This window comes from Phoca vitulina, unplaced genomic scaffold (assembly GCF_004348235.1).
Source record: "Phoca vitulina isolate PV1807 unplaced genomic scaffold, GSC_HSeal_1.0 scaffold66, whole genome shotgun sequence".
Taxonomy (NCBI): domain Eukaryota; kingdom Metazoa; phylum Chordata; class Mammalia; order Carnivora; family Phocidae; genus Phoca; species Phoca vitulina.
In genome coordinates this window covers 99,558-120,627 of record NW_022589769.1, presented here as the reverse complement: position 1 = coordinate 120,627, position 21,070 = coordinate 99,558, and the positions used below count along the sequence as shown (strand labels likewise).

The window sequence follows — 21,070 nt, the reverse complement described above, 5'->3', positions numbered from 1 at the left end:
GGGAAGGGAAGGGAAGGGAAGGGAAGGGAAGGGAAGGGAAGGGAAGGACAGATAGGATCCTTGAACTTTTTTCCACCCCCATGGTTACAACCCCATTCTAAGCCAATGTCATTCCTCCTTCCCAGACTATTTCAATACAGCTCTTAACTGTTCTCCTTCCTTCCACTTGGCCACCATCCAAGCCTTCTTCAGTATAGTAGCCAGAGTAATACTTTTAAAAACAGAAGTTAATCGTGTTTCTTTTTTTTTTTTTCAGATCCTTTGATGGCTGCCCATGGCACTTACCATAAAATCTGAAATCTGAAATTGATGAATATCTCTCCCCTGTCTGCTCTTTCAACACTGTTCCAGCACTCTGTTCTAACCACACCTTCTCTGACTTCCTCAAAAGTCCCAAATGTCTTGCCACAGCCCAGAGACTTTTCCCTGGAATGTGTCAGCTTAAATATCAATTCTTTGATCACCCAAATTAAATTACTATACTCTCTGCACAGACTCCCATAACATGCTGGGCGTTTATCTCACAGTACTTACCACAATTTATAATTATACATTTATTTATATAATTGTTTGTCAGAAAATTTAAGCCCACGGGTTCGGGAAACTTGCTTGTCTTGTTTCTCACTGTGTCCCCAGCAGCTAGAACCATGCCTGGCAAAGAAGAGCACTTGATGTGTATTTGTTGAGTGAATGAAAGAAAGGCTCCAGTCACCTGCTTCATACAGTGAGAGAGCAATTCCTACAGAAAAGATAGGAGGAAGAGAATCACAGGACTGGTGGGCCAGCTCTGATTCCTCACCTCTGACCACATCCCTGATCAAAACTCTCACAGGGGTAGTAGAAGGATTGACGTGTACTGTCAATGACTCTGAGCTCAGCACAGTGAGGGTTGCTCAGGGGGATGCAAAGAAGCACAAGGCTTCTCAGGAGCTCTGTGCAGGTATGGCACCTGCAGGCCCTTCAAACACGTTTGCAGAATCAGCCTCAGAAAAGAAGCTTGCAACCTGTGTCGGCCACCACCATGCAGTGGTAGGACCATGTGTTCTGAATAATAAGGTCTTTTTTACTTTAGACTGAAACAGGTGCAATCTTTTTACTACCTCATCCCCATAATTCTTTATTAAAATATTTATTAAAATTAATATATGAAAATTCATATATATACATGCATACATATATGTGTATACACACACACACACACACATACATATATATAAATCTCAAAGGCAAAATTCAGTTCCTTGCTTGCTAGTCCTTCATCTTTGTTTTGTTTTGCTTGTTTTTTTTCTCAGAATGAAACTTCAGTTGCAACTCAGTTAAAACCTTGAGGGAGTGTCAAACCACCATGAAGCTACAGGCATGTTGGGCACCAGAAAAACTCGGGGTTGTGGCTCTCAGTGGCTCTCTACTTTGCCTGTACTAACAAGAGTCTTTTTTGATGCATAGTCCCTGGTAACCACAGAGAATGTTTCAGTTTTCATGTTCACAGTGCACTATACTTCATGTTCTTATTCTTTCTTTGCATAGAGAGGAGAAAGAGGAATGAGAGCCCTATAGTAGAATTGTTTCTCTTTATTTGTACCAGTCATCCACTTCATCTACTTTTTAGAGAAGTATAGTTATAAATATAACCTAGACATTAGCTGAACTCTTTAGACACCACATCCTCAAATCCCGTGAAGCTAAAATTCCTTGCCACTATTTCTTTAATGAAATGTACAGTCCCATTGGCACTTCGGACCCAGGGCTATGCATATAGAAAGAGGTCAGTGTAGCGGTCAAAGGTGTGGACTGGACAGCAGAAACCCAGCTCCACCTCTTGCAACCAATCTGACTCTGACCAATCCATGCAAGGGTCAGTTTTCTTATCTGAAAAACAGCAGTAATTAGCAAAACCCATCTCACTAGGTCATTGTGAGGATAAAAGGAGGGAATGCATGCAAAATGCTTAGCCCATGGCCGGGCCCACAAGCAGATTTCCAACACACTAGCAGTTTATCTTCAGAACCGCTGAGGGAAACACCTGTTTTCTGCTGCATGGACTTAGGCAGGAATTCAGCACTTCACAGAACTTCCATTAAAACTCACTCCCCAAAACATCTTAACTCTTTTGAAGGAAGAGGTTAGTTTTATTCTTGGCGGGTATGAGGATGGGGCAGACAGGGAGAGGGATTAAGTCTACAAGAAAGCAAAGGGCTTCAAATTGAAATTTAGTAACATCTCCTGATTCCTCTGGAGCCCCACCCTTTCACACAGGTATCAGCTTCCCACCCACCTTCAGGCTGGATCCTGCTCACTCCCTCTCCTCTCTTCTTCCTCATCAGAACCACCACAAGGTCTTCTCTAACTAAAACGGAGCATTACTTTTGCTACTAGCTTTTGCTGAATCGATCACTGCCCAAGTTACGCTCTCAGGGTTCCACTTTCCACCCCAAAGGCTTTTCCCAAAAAGAACCCTCTCCCTGCAAAAAGGAGTATTTATTTAATCCTTACAAGAAACTTGTGGGTGGCCACTGTCATCCTCATTACAGTAGAAGAAATTGGGGCTGGGAAAGGTTAAGTAACTTTCCCAAGTTTGCAGAAGTGGTAAACAGAGAGCCAAGATTTGAATCTCCGTTTGTTTGTCTTAACATCTTGTGCTTTTTCCACTAAGACCTCAGCTTCCTTTATTGGAATCTCAATGAACTACTGGCTGTGACCCATTGGGTTTATTGGGCACACAGCCCAAAGACTCCCAGCTTATTTGTCTTAGCAATGCACGACTTTTGTGAACTTCTGCCAACAAAAGTTTCAGTGTGTATTGGAATGAACAGCCCATAAAGCTAGACGGAGAATACAGTGTAGTCACTAAGTTCTTATACCTGAATTTATGGATATAACAAGTATACACAGGACTAGAGCCACAAGACCCCTGATCTCCAAACTCTCAAAACTCTAGTCAAGAAATAGCATCAAAGAGAGAGACTCTTGAATTCCACAAGTCTCAGAAATAATGCCTTGTGCCAGAATCCATGGATTCTGAAGCTCCTTTTTCCTTAAGGCTTTAACACGTCACAGAGCAACGGGTTATTTTTCTAATCTGGATTCTCCCTCTATTCTGTGGGTTCCTTGAAGGTAAAGATTCTATCTGACTCATATTTCCAACCCCAAATAATCTGAATCCTCATTCTAGGCGAGTAAAACATAGGCAGCTAAGAGTAGAAAGCCCAAAAGATGATGAACTGGCTGTAAATTAACACAATCCATTTTAAAAGGTGATTTAGCGATATGCATCCAAAGCCATAAAGATGCTTATTTCCTTCGACTGTACAATTCCTCTCAGGGGTATTTATCCTTAGGAAGTTATACCAGGGAAGAAAACTCTACAGATCCTGAGTGATTAACTCGGGGTAATAATGGTGTTAGTGAAAAGAGCAGAGACCTCCTAGATATCCCACAGTAAAGGAATAAAACATCACCCTGATGATACACTGTGTAACCCTTAAAATTACGACCGTAGGGAGTGACAGAGCAAGATCAAAAAGACAAAAAAGCCCAAGCTAAAACTCAGGGAAGAAATTATAACATCAAATCACAAGCCCAGGGTGACCATGGCTTTGGAGCACGTATCTAGAGATGGATTACGTGGAAAAGTGGGAAAGGAATTCAACCAGCTTCATGGCACGGTGCAGGCTACAACAGTCCAGGCACAGGTAAACCTTGTTTCCTCAATGTCTCAAGGAGAGCCTGGATTCTATTCTGAAATGAAAGGCAGGCACTTGGAGCAGAGCCCTGGGTGAGAGAGCACAGCTTTGCATGCAAGACATGGAGATTCCCCTTCCTGGAGCCAGACCCACACCGGCTGTAGTGTGTGATTACGCTCTCAGACCATCTGCTCAGGGGCTGTGAAGGCAGCCATGTGTCCTCCTGCCTGGACGCCAGGAGGACACCGATCACTAGTCAATCTGCTTGAAATTGCCTCCGATGATTAGTGTGTAATGACTCAGGTAGGTCACGGCCAGGGACGTTTCTGTTATTAATGCATTAGCAGCTGTAAATGGGCATTGATTCTGCACAGAGTGCAGGTTTATGGACTTGGTGGGGAGAGTCTGGCCCTGTGGAGTGTAAATGGTCATTGTTGGGGGGAGGAAGCACCCTGCAAGGGCATTGTACTTCGGGGAAGGGTGAGGAAGGCCAGCCAGCTCTGAGAGGAAAAACCTGACCTGAGAATATGGAAAAGAAGAATTTACATGTAACAGGGACAACTCTTGGCCCTCTCCCACATCTGAGACAGATCTAATCATATCCTTGCATTCTGAGCCCAACATATATTCCCGTCTATGATTGGCTGGTCCATGATAACCAATACAATTCGGATTGTTTTATTTACTTTAAATTTTATTTCACAGTCTTACCATAAATTCAGGGCCTCATTCATTGTAACATCACTAGCGCTCAGCAAAAATCCAACATAATTTATCCAAAGCTATTTGTAAGTGAATGAATGAATGATAACACTACCAAGGTAAGAACGTTGACTTATTTATCAATGCCATGGCACCCTGAGCTGGAATGTACCACAATACAGTTTTTCACGATAATTTATCCTTCTTAAATAGAGAGACTGAGGTCCAATGAGTGACCCACCTCACCAGTGATCATGCACACATAGGCTGCCTAGTAGAAGGGATTACTGCTCAGTTGTGTAATTGTTCTGAGTAACGTATCATTGTTACCATTTATTTACTTCCAACTGTATGCCCAGCAGAGTTGGGGTTGGCACCTTCTGAGGCAAGAATCCTCATCTTTGGAAATAGTTGCCTGAATTCAAAAGAAACCAGCCACATGTTTTTAAAAAATATATTCTGGCTGTCAGCACTAGAAGAAAGTTTATCTTTTTGCCTTGGAGCTTCTCAAAAGAAATCCATAGCCTCTTCCATTCGGAAAAACCAAATTCCTTGTTTCTATAACTTATTAACCAGCCATTCTTACGTTTGTCATTTGCAATTTCCAGCCATTGCTACAGGTTTACCAATGTCTCAAACAACCTCACACTACAGTGCAGAGTACAAACAGCAAGCAGATCTAATCTTTAGCTTAAGTGAAGAGATTTAGCAGAAATCCCAGGTCATTGTTTTCCTTAGGTCATTCTATTGGGAACTAATGAATAGGATGAATACAAAGATTTCACCTCTCAGGTGCTCCGGTAGAAGAGGCTGCAGGTGAAACCTGCTTTCATTTCCTCTGATTCTGTAATGTAACCCATAGGTGTGATATTGATACCAAACTGTATCAATATCAGTTATTAATACAGCAAACAGAAAGTGGCATATCAGTACTGTACTAGTCCCAGACCTACTTAGCATATTCATTTTCTTGTCCAGAAGATAATGAGTTCATTTTTGCCCACAGTTGGGGGCTGGGGAGGAGCCACTGCTGGTCATAACTCAACATCCTCTGCCTTGCTTAGGTAATGATGCTTCCCTTCAACCTTTTCTTTTGTGGCCTCATTTCTATCTTTCTTGTTTATTCACTGAATTCCAAGTCAGAAGGGGTCTTAGTTACAGACTATTCTAGTTCAATTCCTTATTACTGTTATTATTTAATGAAAAAAATCAAGTCAGATTGGTCAGTGTGTCAAGGATCACATGGTCAATTCCCCGAGCCAGGATATGAGCCTGACTCTCTTGACTTTTCAAAGACTGATCTAGATTGGGAGGTATGGCAAGGGAGGGCTGTGAGGGGTTATGGATGACAAAAGAATGGTTTCAAAACACACAGAGTGATCATCATTCACAGATGTAAGCCACACAACTCAATAATTCATTATATAAATATATAAATATATAAATATAAATATATATATATATATGCACTTGCCACTTTTGTGGGTATCGGGGATAAAGCAGCAAGCAAGAGAGACACACATCATGGCTTCAGAGTCCCTCCAGTCCAGTGGAGGAAGCAGATAATGCACAAGCAATAAATACAATAATGAAAGCACGTGAGGAGTGCTATGGAAGATTTAAACTGGGTGAAATTATAGAGAATAATGAGGCGGGTAGTGGGGTGCCACTTTAGGCATGTCTCTTTGTTATCCATGGTCCTAAAATGCTGCAATCGTACACACCTTCCTTGTAACTTTCATTCCTTTTTTGTCCCTCTGTTCAACAATAAGGGAGCAAAAGAAAATATTCTTTTTTTATTTATCTGCCTATACTCTCTCATGCTTCACAGTCTTGTTTAGTCATTAAATCCAAAAGATCCCCTGAGTTCCTAGTCCTGGTCTAGAAGAGGGGAGTTAGGGAGAGCAGGAAGGATTTTACAGAGCTTGCTATGCAGCAGCTTGAGAGAGACAAGACATACACATATGGAATGTGTGAACACAGATACCTGGTGCTGGGTGGCAGGTGGTCAAGTGTCAGAGCAAATGGGAAGGTCAACTGAGGGCATCGTTTTGTGTGTCCTCTACACTGTGAGACTCTCAATCAAATGGCATGAAACCCACCCTAGGCCTGGCCATGATTTAAATTAATGCTCTTATATTGCTCCTGGTCTTGCTCCCCCTCCCTCCTGTATTCAGCTGATGGCTGACCTCTCCCATTTCCAGCCAATCTGCTGACTTTTAACTGGAAAGAACTCTACTTCCCTAGAGACAGTCATTGTTTTTTCTCTTTCTACTCACCTTACACTGTTCTACTCTTTGCCTGCTCCACAGAGTCCAGGCTTGGTATTTTCTTTATCCTACAAGAGGAATCAAGGAATTAAAGTACACATTTCATCAGGAGAGTCTTTAACAGAGATATATACTGAAGTGTAGACTAAGAATAAGGAAGGGTTACTCCTGCTGATAAGACCACAGCTAACATATTTTGGAATCAGGAAGTAAATGCATTTGGAAGTCAAGAGATCAACATGTTTGGTTAGAATAGAACGTATCTAGGCATTCTCAGAGAGAAGGCAGTGTTGAAAGGAACCAGCTAACTGAAAAAGTAACTAGATGATATTCATGTTTCAGGAATAGCAGTCCTCCACCATGTAGCATGGAATCCAGGGGACGGTGGCTCTAGGCATTAAAACCGCTAAGGAAGCCTTCACTGCCATTTGAGGAAGGAGCACCTGGAGTGATATGCCAACAGAGGGAATGCAAATGGGGCTTTTGGCAGGCCCAGGCCTCACTCCTCTCGTGGTGGTGGATGAAGATCAAGACACAGTCAGTGGTGACTGAAGCTTGGGACTGGGTTACCTGGGGAGAGCATGGTGTCCAGAGGGAGTGAGCAGGGTGTGGTCTGATTTTAGCGTCAGGCATGTGGAGTCAGAAGCGACAGCCAGAAGTAAGTGCAGACATACCGCAGCCTGTGCTGCACAGGACAATGGAATTCAGTGATAGATGTGGAGTGTGCTATTCTAGGCCCATCTAGGCCTTGACAAAGCAGATGTCATAGCTTTGAACAAGAATTAGAGTAGTGAGTAGAAGACAAAAGACAGCCATCATGGAGATCCAGACCAGTCTACTGTCTAATGTCAATTCTGTTTCTCCCACATACATAACGCTTTCATCAGAAGGTGAGATGCAGCCATCTATCTATTCTTCCCCCCCATCCCTCCATGTGCTCACCTGTCACTATGTCCAGCAAGTACTGTCTACCATGGCCAGGACTTCAGTAGAGGTTGCGGATATAATCAGAGGTTATATACTGTCTAATGACCAGAATATGACTGACACCAACCAGTTAGAATGAGCATATGCCGTAGTACTGGAGGACCATTAACTCTCTCGTTCTGGTTCAAGAGTTCACGTAGGGGAATAACGCATATGGAATTGCAGGGAATGAAGATGCTTAGGGGCTTGGGACACTAGCAGTTTACCAAACTGGTAAACTACACTGGTATATACCAGCTGAGCACCAGCCTGGATGCAAGGATGGAAAATTCAGAACTGGCCCTTGTATTCACGGGGCCTCCAGTCTAGAGCTGCCCCACCATGTGGTAGATTATTACTAGCCACGTGACACTGTTTAAATTTAAATTAACTGAAAATAAACAAAATTATAAACTTAGTTCCTTGGTGGCAGCAGCTGCATTTCAAGTGCTCAGTGGCCCTATCTGGCTAGTGGTTACCATACTGGACAACACAGAGGAAGAATACTCCTATCATGACAGAAAGTTGTGTTGGGGAGCACTGGACAAAAGAAAAAGGCAAACATTAAATTAATCTTTGGTCAATTCATTAATAAATTATAATTCTGATACAGCATGCCAGGGAAGTATAATCTGATAGAAGATAGAGATCTAAGGAAGGCTTCCACTGGACCTTAAATTTAAAAGTTGTAAGAAATTACTCTGAGGCTGAAGTTCAACCAAGGACCCTACTACCGCCAGCCTCCTGTAGGTTTTGTTTGTGCATACAGATCACAAAGGAATGTGGAGAGCGAAAATCCTACACAGCTATCAGTTTGCACGAGCTAACTCAGTATCATGTACATCAGCCAAAAGACATCAATGCAAATGGAACATTCTGGAAAAGATTTAACAATGAAAGATAACCAGACTTTGGAAGTAGTAAATGGACACTGATTTTCTAAAGCCGACAGAGACATCAAAACCCTGACATAGACCAAGGTAGGACAGCCACATCAGCGCAGGCACGATGTTAGGTGTGTGTACATTCTAAATGCAGAGCTGTTGCTCTCAGTCAAATCCCATGAGGAGAAGTTTCCTAACCAGCAATGTACCATACATGTAATTGGTGAGGAGAACCCAAGACCCAGGCCAATGTGGACTTCAGGTCACCCGCTTTCCTGATAACCAAGCAAACTCCTAGAACTCGATCTTGATTCTAGGGGAAGTGACCTCACGGTCCTGGACGTTGACTGAGGTTCACTGCTCCAGTGAAGCTCTGATCACAAGGAAAGCACCGAAATCTATTAGGTACACAGAAATTGGGCAGCTGTTCTAAATATCCCCAGTGAGGAGTTTTTCCATTTCTTCCCTTTTTATTTATTTTTTTTTAATTATCAGGTATCTACACAGTGGTATGGAGCAGCAAATTAATAATTTTTTCCTCTTTAGACTGCAATCGTAGATATGGAAATACCATATCCAAAGACAAATTAACATGAGCTCCTTACAACACTATAGTAATTATCTCAGGGACCAGAGCCTCCCCTAGGTTAGAAATTTCAGCCCCAATCCAGGGTTGGAACATGGATTCCTTTCTGAGAAGCAGTAATTTGTATCATGTTGAGAAGGTAGAGAGAAAGGTGGGAAGGTCGCACATAATCTGAAAACCCATCCTTGAAGCCTTCCTCCCTCCAACCCTACCCTGCCTGCTCCAGCACCACAAAGGCATCTACAAGAAGGATACTGCTTGAAACAGAAAAAGATAAAGTAACATGCATATTTAACTTTACACCAAATAGATCTGAACAGACTTCATGCCAAACAGCCCCTCCTTTCCACTTACAAAACCTCGCAGTTTTTAGAAAATGCTGTAGCCTGAACTTCAAAGGCATTGAAAGATAGATGTGGCATGTAGGGAATTAGACACGAAATTTCCTTTATTATTGGGAACAAAAGCTGTGGGTCTAATCTCCTGTGTGATACACGCTTTAGCTGATCAGGGTTACACTAAGTCACTCTGATGTAGCAAACAGCGAATACACCATCTTTTTTATTTCTTTCTGTCTCCTCCTTCTTCTACCATTCACATATGCAAATTCTGTAGCCAAAAGGGGAGTCATGCAGTACCACTGAGGGCAAAGAATTCCCTTTGATCAGCCTCTTCCAGGCCTGGAGTCCCCCAGCCTCGGATTCTACCTGCCCCTTTATGATTTTTGATGCACCAATTATATTCCACCAATCTCAGAAGTAGGACATGTTAAAAAATTCGGAAACCTTACAAAGGGAAGCTACGTCTTGGGAAAAAAAATATTTCCTTTAGTTAAACTTTTAAAACTTGGATATTTATTGTTAAATTATTACAGACTGATTCATAAAACAAGTTGTTTGCTGACAGAACTGCTGCAGAAGAGAACGGATGTCCGAGATTTTTACAGAGGGGTTCGTGTACCAACACCACCACCTCAAATGCTAGTGTATCATAAAAAATAAGAGTCGGGGAAATCGGAGAAAATACTGCTGGCTTCACCAAAAATCAAGTCCTTGCGCACAATGAGAAAGGCAGACAGCGGAAAAGTGCTTACTTGCTAAAAACAAATTAAATTTCTGAAATTTCTGAAATGTACCCCAGCATCTTAAAGTACCGAATTTCTTTTTCTGCAGTAATTTTTATATGGTAGTAATGTATTCTGGCCCAAAATGAATTGTTCTTAAATGCCTCAAGAAATAGGTGGTCTCACTAACTGATCTGTTTTTGCTGGCATTTCCTTCTGCTTTGCAGGGTCATGCAACTGGGAGAGAGGGACAAGATATCTCCTAATGAGAAAAGCTTAGGGAACAAAAGGACAACAAAAGCACATTTCATTTTAACCCCCAGCCAGTAGTGGTAGGGTTAACACCGACACACACACACACATTTCCTGTGTTCCTTGTGGGGGTTCTGCCTAGCAAACCCTCCCCTCACCTCTGAATCCAATGCAGTAGTGCAGAAAAGAAAGACACAGGCAGGCAGCACAGTGTTTGTGGGGACTTCAGGCCTGCTGAAGAGAACTTTTCATCTCGAACACGATCAAAGAAATAGATGTATTTATGGAATGAAGGTTCAAAAGTGGTCGCACTTACTGAATGCTGAGTCCGATCAAGGAAGGTATAAGTGCCACTGGCATGAGTTCTGTGAGCAGTTTCCTAGGGAAGAAGAGAGGGGAAGACTTTAGGATGGAGAAATGTATTCTTGTATGGTGCCTTTACCTTTTTTGTCATAGTCACATCTGGCTAACCTCTAAAATAGGCTCTTGATACTGTGAATTGGACAACAATGACGGTGGTGGTGGTGATGATGAAGATGATGATGAAAATGATTAAGATCAAGTCTTTCAACATATTTTCATTTAATTCTTTCACACTGCAATAGGAAGGTGTTACAATTTTCTCTATTTCAGAAGAGGAAACCAAGGCTCAGATAGCTCAAGTAAGTTACACAAAATACGCATGTAGGTAGGAGAGCCTGGATTTGAAGTTGGCAATTGGACATCAAAGTTTATAATCACTCTGCTACACTCTCGCCTGACACAGTGAGCTCTATGCCACAGGATGTTTTCAAGGAAAGATGAGAAGCCAGTCTTTCAGAGATATTATTGTGGATTTTCCTGCATGGAGTTAGGTGAAATGAAATAAACTCTAAATATCTTTTCAACTCTAGAACTCTGGGATTCTATAACACTCAATCCCATGATGGCTAACATTCAAAGTGACTCCACTTTGCAATGAATAAAACTGTGATATAAGGTGTCCCGTCAATAATCAATTTCATAAACATGGCTATCATCACCCTATCAGGAGTAAGATCCACGTTCATTGATATTTAAATAAACCAAATATCACACAAACTGCAAAGGGCCATTACAATCTCATGTATTTCAGTGAGTTGGGGGAGAGGTCATCTCCAACCAGAAAGATTTACTTAATAGATCTGAAAGAGTTACATGGCACCCTATATTCAAGAGAGTTGATCCTGACTCTTTCGCCCTCTGGGAGACACATAAGTAGCAGAGATGGGATTAATTCTCAGGGTTCTAGAATATTCATCTAGTGCTCTATTTACTCCTCTCAAGTAGTGACACAACGTATACCCAGGTTCAATGTAACTCACAAGTTTAAGAGCTTAATTATAAAATTATTCACAGATATATGTTTGGAAAATATGCTCCCTTTCTTAATATCTTAATGTGATGGACTTTTTTATTTATTTATTTTTTAAAATTTATTTATTTGACAGAGAGCGAGCACAAGCAGGGGGAGCAGCAAGCAGAGGCAGAGGGAGAAGCAGGCTCCCCGCTGAGCAGGGAGCCCGATGCGGGACACGATCCGGGGACTCCAGAATCATGACCTGAGCTGAAGGCAGTCGCTTTAACGACTGAGCCACCCAAGCGCCCGATGGACTTTCTTTTTCAAATCTTCATATTTGCTGAGGCCACTGACATCTGAGAACACTGAGTGGTTTCAAAATACTGGAAGAAGAGATATGTATCTGGAGAAGACTGCAGGTATACACAGCTATGAAGTGGTGAGGATGATGGTGACAGTGGTCATTTATCTGTCCTTTCTTCCTTTCTTTCATTCATCCATACTATCCCAGTCATCCAAGGCTCTGCTACCTATTAGCTTTGTGACCATGATCGAGTCACTTAGCTTTTCTTTGTCTTAGCTTCCTTATCTATAAAATGAGAACAAATATACTACCTACCTCAACAGATTGAGGTAAATATTAAAAGTTAAGATTTGGGGGTGCCTGGTGGCTCAGATGGCTAAGTGTCTGTCTTTGGCTCAGGTCATGATCCCAGAGTCCTGGGATCAAGTCCCACATCGGGCTCCTGGCTCAGCGGGGAGCCTGCTTCTCCCTCTCCCTCTGCCTCTCCCCCTGCTCATGCTCTCTCTCTCTCTACCTCTGGGTCTCAAATGAATAAATAAAATCTTTAAAAAAATAAAAATTAAAAAAAATAAAAGTTAATATTTGTAAGGCACTTAGCATTGTGCCTGGCACAGAGTCAGTGCTGTTTAAGAGCTGTTTATTATTATTATTGAAATATATACAACATTTTATTAGTTTCATGTGTACAACATAGTGATTCAACAATTATATACATTATTAAATGCTCAGCACAGTAAATGTAGTTACCACCTGTCACCATACAAAGTTATTATGATACCATAGACTATATTCCCTATGATGTACTTTTCATCCCCATGACTTACTCATTTTATAACTGGAAGTTTGTATAAAAGTTCATTATTATTTATTAAGCCCCTTTTTATGCCAAGCACTGTCCTCTTGGTGCCTACAGTCCATGGGCGCTAAGTCAGGAATGTCAGGGAAGACTTTGCCAAGGAAGTGGCAATGGAGCTGAGATCTTCACACTGAGAATAATGTAACCACATGAAGTGAAAGAACAGGATTTGGGAAATGGAGGTAGGAACAGTTAGGAAATGAAGAGTCAAAGTATATAGTTATCTTCTATAAATTCATAGAATGCCTCAGTTGGAGAATTATCTGTGTCTTAATAATAATAAAAACATTAATGATTATAATAGAAAAATAGTAGTAGTAATAGTTTTATTGAACCCATAGTATACCCAGGCTTTGTATCAAAATATGCATGCATCTTCTTATTTATGAAAAATGGTGATAGCTTCTATCATCAAGTTCAACCTTCTTAACCCTTGCCCCTCCCTCCTCCAGTCACTTCCTCCTTCCCTTCATACACTCACCAACATACTCTAGGATCCAGCTAAAATGAACTACTTTAAAGACATAAGTCCACCCAAGTGTGAACTTCTCTCTGTTGCTTTCATTGATTTGTCCAGCTGGACTGAATTTTTTCCAGAGGCCCTGTGGTCTTTCACACACCCTTCTTTCTGAAAAGAATCATATACTCTAACCTACTGTAGAGTTGACCTGCTAAGGCTGTGAACTCCTAAAGGACAAGGACAATGTTTTATTCAACTTGGTAGCCTCATCTTCTGGCACAGTGCCCAGCCACTTAGCAGAAGCTCACACTGAACAGCATATAAGCAGTGATTCCCCATTCGCCCAAAGTGGTACACCTCCAAGGAAGGGCACTGACCTTCATTCCAGAGGGAGATTCTCCCTAAGCAAGTGAGAAAAATCTAAGATGCTCTCTAGAGTTCCAGAAGAGTTATGTATGTTAAAACAAAACAAAACAGAACAAAACAAAACAAAGATTGTCCTGACTTTGCAATTAATTACTCTTGCAAACTACCTAAAGAGCAGTTCGTGACCAGGGAGAATCTTGGGCCCAGTGGAATTGGGTGGAATGTTCATCATACTGAGACTATGCTGGAGCCAAAAGGCTGCAAGTGAACGAAACGTGAAAAGGACATCAGAACAAAGTCAGGCAGAACAGAGGTGAAAGCTCACTTTCTGCATTAGCTGCCCTCACCTCTGCACTCATCAGAATGGACGCACAAAATAGCGAACCAATTACTTCCAAAACACTGGAGTTGATGACCCCTGGGCAGGCAGCGTGCAGTTTAACATTCTCACTCCATAAATAGGGCTGGATACTGCAGTGTTTCCACTCCTACAGACTGCCACGTAGCGGCATCCTTACCTGGATGACCACAATGAACTGTGGAGATCACCTTCTGGCTCCAGGCTTGCACCTCTCATCCCTCCACAGGGCAGGTGCAAGAATCTTTACAGAATGTGACTGTGACTATATTACTTGATTGTTTAAACCCTGCACTGATTCCATTCAGGACAAAGCCTGTATCTTGAGACAACCTGATATCCTGCAAGTTGTGCTTCTGGCTACAGCTCCAGCTTTATTCATTTATTACCCTCCCTCTGGACCCCTAGTGTACCAGCCCCAGGGACCTTCCAGTTCTGGATCACACCTTACTCGCCAACTGCCACAGGGATGTGTAAATGCTGCATCTTCAGCCTGGGATGCTCTTCAAACCCATTAACTCCCATTCATCGTGACTTTCTTATGGAAACCCCTACTACATGGTCTCAAGAGCCCTTCCTTCATAGCACACATCACAGCTGTCATGGAACAGTTACAAATGATTTGATTCACATCTGCCTGTCTCCACTACGTTAGCTCCATGAGGGCAGGGACTGCTTCTATCCTGCTCATCATTTTAACTCCAGCTCTGACCACAATGTTGTGGATATGAAGGCATTCAATATATATTTGCCAAAGGAAGGATAGATGGAAGGGAGGAGGGGTGGAAAGAAGTCTTCCTCACCCTGTTGCTAACTTTAGACATGCTTTGGCTGACTACACAGCTTCTCTGAGTTATTCCCCTCCCCCCTACCCCACCTCTGCCTAGGATAGATACAGAAATCATGTCTGGAGTATAAGATCCTGGCTCCACTAGGGCTGTGTTCAATAGGGATGAAACCTCACCTGATCTCAGGTCAATCTTCTCCCAGGAATTTGGAGGGTACTCTTCAGTTTTTGCTAGTTCCTAGAACTGAGAACTCAGTAATTGCAGGGTCACCATTCTCTGCCATGTGTTCAGCAAGAAGAAGAGAAGGAGTCAGGCTCTGGAGCAAGAAGAATGGACCAGAGAAAAGAATAGACAAGACTGGAGAGGCCATGGGAGGGAGATTTCTGGGTAGGGCTGAGACTTACTCCTATACTGTGTAATATATATCCCCATTTTTTGAGCTACTTTGAGTGGGCTTCTGTTACTTGCCAATAGAAGAGCCACAGGTAAGATACTGATCTCAAAGGATGGTATCTCACCCGGCTAGGGGGATTCTCCACCAGCCCTTCATTCAGATTAGCAAGCTGTATCTTAATCAGATTGCGAGTGGGTCCACGCTCTCCAACCGTACCCAGGTGTCTGAAGTTTAACTGTCCTTGAAAGGGGTGTGAAGCTGCTTCAAGCACAGAGTAATGCAGCTAGTACCATATGGGCTTATTATGTGCAATTTGGCAATGATGCGGCGTGGAGAAGCTAGTACTGATCACACCTGGCATGGGAGGAGAGCGAGCCAAAGTGGGGAGTACACTGCAGTTTCCTTAGGTTGAAGATAGAGACCCTCCCCAAGGGAATCCAGTGACTCTCAGCCATGTAACACAAGGCTGCTGCCCAAAGCCTGCTACTGCAGGTGGATGACTGGATCAGCCACACTTGGTCATGCAAACAATTCAGGGCCCCTATTCTGAGCTTGAGACTGAGAACCAGTATGTCATTTTACTGTCAATGTGTGGTTTACTTCCTAGGGAGAGCCATGGGTTAAAGACCATCTCCCATTGTGATCACACATAAATAAACATTCTACGCAGCAAGGACAGCAGGGGATACTTTGAAAGTTGATTGTCCCATATCATCTTTTTGCATCCTACCCCATCCCTTCAGATGCTTAGTCTCTGTGTTGAGTATCCCCAAAATATTGTTTTCTTCCCCCTGTATTTGTTAAATGTAAGTGACTGAGCTGAACAAGAACAAAATCCAAAAGCCAGTAGTTCTAAACTGAAATTGAATGTCCCATGCCCTCTCATATCACTAGCTGGTCCCATGCCTGAGATTCTGTTCCTTCTTTGTCTGCTCAGTAACCATGTACCTATTTCTCATGTCCCCGGGGAGCCCTCACCAGGCACAATGAAAAGCTCCCTCTTCCCCACACTCAGAACTCCACACTCACAGTGGTCTCTATGTCTGTCCTTTCCAACGGATTTACAGTCCTCAGCACCTTAAAGCCCTAGGCTGTGCTTTATCTTATTTATAAGTGACAGTATTATATAGATTTTGGACAGAGAATTGGGTTCAAATTAATTCTCCCATTCATTAAGCTATGTAACTTTGGGCAAGCTGCTCAACCTCTCTGAGCCTCAGTTTTCTTCTCTATCAATTGGGGATAATAATGCCCTCCTCAGAGGATTGGTATGAAGACTGCACAATGTAATTATCTGGCATTGCTACTCAACAAATGTTTATCACACCAGATATCCAAGAATGATGCCTACTTGGTCAACAACAGTCTTTCCAATAAAAAAAAAAAAGTCTTAATGTACTTGGCAAAATTTTGCGAAAGGATAAGATTATCCAGAAGACAGTGATAGCAGAGTCCAGGTATACCAGCAAGCCAACACAGCACGTGCACATAGTAAGTGCTCAATAAGATTTCTGAAAATAAAGAACTAATGAGGCCCTTCCCTTAATGATGAAACACAACTGTAGCTCTTTCAAGGCTTGTATTTGACTTGTCATGCTGTCTAAATGCAATAAACATCAATTAGCCTGCCTTGCTACATTTAATTTGGCTGTACTCACCTGTCCAGCAGGGGCTCAGGTAAAGTATCTGTGACTTCTCCCTGGGAAGCTTCTTCCCAGTCTCCCTCCCTAGGGAAGCAAACTTCTACTCAAAGCTCCAGGGACCTTCGAAAGACTAACGATATTACACCCCACATGCCACCCTCCTTTGAGGCTTATTGTTGGTGTGTTTAATTTCCTGTCTTGGCCTTACAGGAGATTTCTAATGTTTGGGCTGTAGGGTATGTTCTGATTAAAAATAATCCTCCCAATTACGGGCTGGCATGAGCCTCCCATCACACACACTCTGCCACCAGTCTCTGCTTCCCTGTCAGCAGTAATTGTGTCTGCAGTGCCTAACTGTAAATGAAAACCCAAGGGGCAAGTTTGGGTCCCTGGTTCCCGGGCCGCACTGGATCTTTTAATTTGCACTGTCTGTCAAAAAGATGCTGCTATGTGTACTCCAAAGAAATCCTGAGACTCTCAGATTCAAGGCTAGAAAGAGCAAAGGTACCACAGCCTTCCTGGAGAAATTGTATTTGAACCCGCCAGAGATAACAGGGTGTGTGTAAGGCAACAGGGCTCTTTCTATTCTGCTCCAAACTTTAGCTACACCCGGTATAAAAAGGGAAGCTGAACTCTAGGGAAATTTCAAGATGTATTTATATTATTTTCTCTACCAAGTACATGAGACAGGACATTGAAGTCAAAGTATGCAATAACAACTCTGTGAAAGGAAAGATACATGAGACCTGATTATTTTAATTTAAATAAAATTAAAACTTTCTGGGTGTAGAGTGAGGGGAAAGAGGTCTGTGCTTTCAGCTAGGAAATATCATCAATTCCTTCTTGTACAGCAGAGAGATCACCCTATAGCCAGGCCCACACTAGACACTTAAAATATGGTGTTGAGTCAAAAAGTGTGACTTGGAGACAGTATTGAGCAAAGTTCTGTGTTAGGAGTAATGAAGGGGAGGATACTTTTGGTGCACCTCTATACGCCACATCTCTTTTTCTAAGGATGGCACCTGACCGGGAATGCACCTGGTCCTGATCATATTCACCTTGTTTCTCCCTGAACGGATGATAGGAAGCAGAGATACCCGACCCTCAGATGAACATTAAGGGCCCTATCTCAGGAAGACAATGTGCCGCTATGTCCATCTGTAGGCATGAGTTTGCACAGTGATGCAGAATGAGGGCCAAGGGCACCTTCTGAGAGCAGCTACAATGGACAAGGAGAAAGCACAGCAGAGCAAGTCCATCTGTGCAAAGCGGGGTGAATAGAGTGAAAGCAGAGAGAAGCAGAGGAGCCCACACAGAATGGAAGGGAGAGAGTTTGCACAGCTTGTCACCTGGGTTCCAGAAGCATTTATATTTCTTATGCCACCACTCCCAATGCCCTGCTGAACATCTTACACTGAGGATAAATACGAGATTCCAGTGTGTCTTTCCAAGAAAGTGTGCCTTGGCTAGCCTAGCTTTGGTGGGTTTCTGTTATTTACAGAATACGTTTTGGTGACTGAGTTATCCAGGTAAGACCTATGCAGGACCACTCGGGCAAGCTGTTCAAGCCCAGGCAACTGTGCCGATGAAGACTGCCATGCGGATCAGACACTGGCAAACTACGGACCATAAGTCAGATCCAACACATGGCCTGTTTTTGCAAATAAAGTTTTATCTGGACACAGCCACTCTCATTCATCTATGTATTATCTATGGCCATATTCATGTGACAACAACAGAGCTGAGTAGTTGTCATAGACTTTATGGCTTAGAGACCCCAAAATATTTATTACTTGGCCCTTTATAGAAAGACTGCCACCCCTGGATATATGTGGCTTACATAGATTCCCACACAGATTCACGAAGATCTAAATAAATAAATACATAAATAACAATAATAAAAATCATAACTGTTATGATCACTATCCAATACTGAGCATCTACTATGTACCGGGCATTTTACTTACAAAATCCCCTGTGGGCATGATATCCATTATTTCCCTTTTGATATGATGAACTAGGCATTGAAGAATCTGAAAGAATTTGCCCCAGGTCTTACCATGAGTAATCAGCAAAGGCAGCATCTAAATCTAAGTAAGTCTAAAGATCATACTTTCAACCAATATTTGGTACACCTGTCATTTTTTAAAAACGGAGATATTGTCTAGTTTGGCTTTTTTTGGTGGGGCCCTTGGACTCATTTCTAGCAGGAGGAGAGAAAGTGTGACCACCAACTTCAAAAAGCAGCTTCCCCGAAATAGTTTCCTTTACCAATCCTACTGTGAGCCCAGAGAATTTCACATTTCCACCACTTAAAGAGAGGATTTTTTTGTGGCCTGTGATGTTTCCTTAGAGGTACAGGGGTCAGGGCAAAGTAAATCAGGGAGAGGAAAGATTTCTAATTCCTGCAGACAGATTCTTAGGTTGAATGATAAAAGACGGGCAGAAATGGATAGGAATCACTGGCTGATTACTGGTGTTGCACAAAACTGTTTGGGAGACAAAAATCCTCCTTCCCATCATGGCAAAATGGCCAGTGAGTTCTTTCCACCAAGAGGAATGAGGCTTCTCAGCAAATGCTCATGAGTTCACATGAACTGAGTTTATCCAAATGCATCAGTGTCTGAAGCTGGCCTGATACAAACTTGGTATCAAGGAGACCGAAGGATCTCATCCATGTAGAAACCATGAAAACTTCTCACATAAAGAACTCAGGATGGAAAGAGAGGACCAACCACTGCAGAAATCTGAGACAGAAAGCTATGCTGCTTCAAGTGCAAGGAAAGTGGTAAGGGAGAGAGCTCAGTGTCACCCGCAACGCGCCAGGCTCCAGCAGCAGGGCCTGAAGAGAAAGGAGACCACCCCCCTTGTGGTTTCTACCCCGTGTGGTTTCCACTCTCATCTCAAATATTGCTTCTTTAGCAGAGCCTCCCAGATCCCTCTCCGCAGCAAATCTAGGACATGATCCTTCTCCTCATATTTACCTCAGTTATAACTATACAGCAAAACATCACCATTTGATTAGTATCTGCCTCTCCTGCTGAACTCCATGACTGAATACTCATGAGGACGCAGACACCAAGGGTTTCGTTCCCCACCAAATGCTCTATACCTAACAGAGTACATGGAACAAAACTGGTGCTCATTAAATATTTGCGGAATAGACGAGCAATGGCTAATTCTAGAACAAAACCACATTTTCCTCCAGCATCCCCAGGATCTCCAATGTGAGACCCAGGGGTGTGCATCACTAACCAGCCTGCCCTGAAAGTTCTTTTTTTAAGCCTGACTTCCCTATCTACCCAGCTTCTTATAAGTCAGTCGGAGGAGAGTCACAATATTTTAAGAGACCAGTGTATGCATAAAGGAAGAACTTTGACCTTGAGAGTCATCCCCACTGGGGTACAAACCCCAGCTTCAGCACTTCCTAGTTGTGTGACCTTGAGTAAATTACCTTACGTCTCTGGGCCTCAATTCTCTCGTGTATGGGGTGGAAATGAAAATTACTCTTTGCAGATTCTTACAATGATTTTTTTTTTTTTTTTTTTAATTTGACAGAGAGACACAGCGATAGAGGGAACACAAGCAGGGGGAGTAGGAGAGGGAGAAGCAGGCTTCCCGCTGAGCAGGGAGCCTGATGCGGGGCTCGATCCCAGGATCCTGAGATCATGACCTGAGCCGAAGGCAGACGCTTAACGACTGAGCCACCCAGGCACCCCCAGATTCTTACAATGATTAAATGAGATTACACGGGAAGAGGGCTTGCGGTATGGCTACAGTGGGTGTTTTAATAGCTGCACCAACTTTAATCATATTGAAGTCCATCTCCCAAGGTGAGGCCTTGAGACACAAGTAAAAGTAATGGAGAATCCTGTGATTTTAAAGGAACTCACTAAGTATGTATTGGAGACAGAGACATATGTATGTAAGTGCATATAAATAAAGACAATAAAAATGGCAAGAGAATAAGAATAATAAAGAATAATAATAGTAATAACCACCCCCTACTTACTCTGTGTCACGTGCTGTGATAAACAATCTGCATGCAGCCTCCCATTGAATTCTTGTTGTATCTGTGCTGTGGGCATTATTATCTTTAATTTTCAGATGAAGCATGATATCCAGAGAGGTTAAGTATTTTTGCAAGTCCCCCAGAGAAACTAGAACTTGAACCCTC

At 42.6% G+C, this 21,070-nt stretch overlaps 1 protein-coding gene across 3 annotated transcripts in view; it reads right to left on the bottom strand.

The window, feature by feature from the left end:
- RBFOX1 (RNA binding fox-1 homolog 1) overlaps window positions 1–21,070 on the bottom strand; it is a 1,177,605-nt gene that overhangs the window by 1,131,821 nt on the left and 24,714 nt on the right. Inside the window, exons 1-3 of one of the 3 annotated variants that reach the window (XM_032392251.1) lie at window positions 15,033–20,408; window positions 10,723–10,785; window positions 10,565–10,640 (exon numbers count right to left, since the gene is read on the bottom strand). In XM_032392251.1, the coding sequence (XP_032248142.1) occupies window positions 10,565–10,640; window positions 10,723–10,766 (120 nt within the window). In that variant the 5' untranslated portion in view covers window positions 10,767–10,785; window positions 15,033–20,408. Of the gene's footprint in view, window positions 1–10,564; window positions 10,641–10,722; window positions 11,826–15,032; window positions 20,409–21,070 lie in introns of those variants that run through there. The other 2 variants (XM_032392249.1, XM_032392258.1) reach the window with 2 other exon arrangements.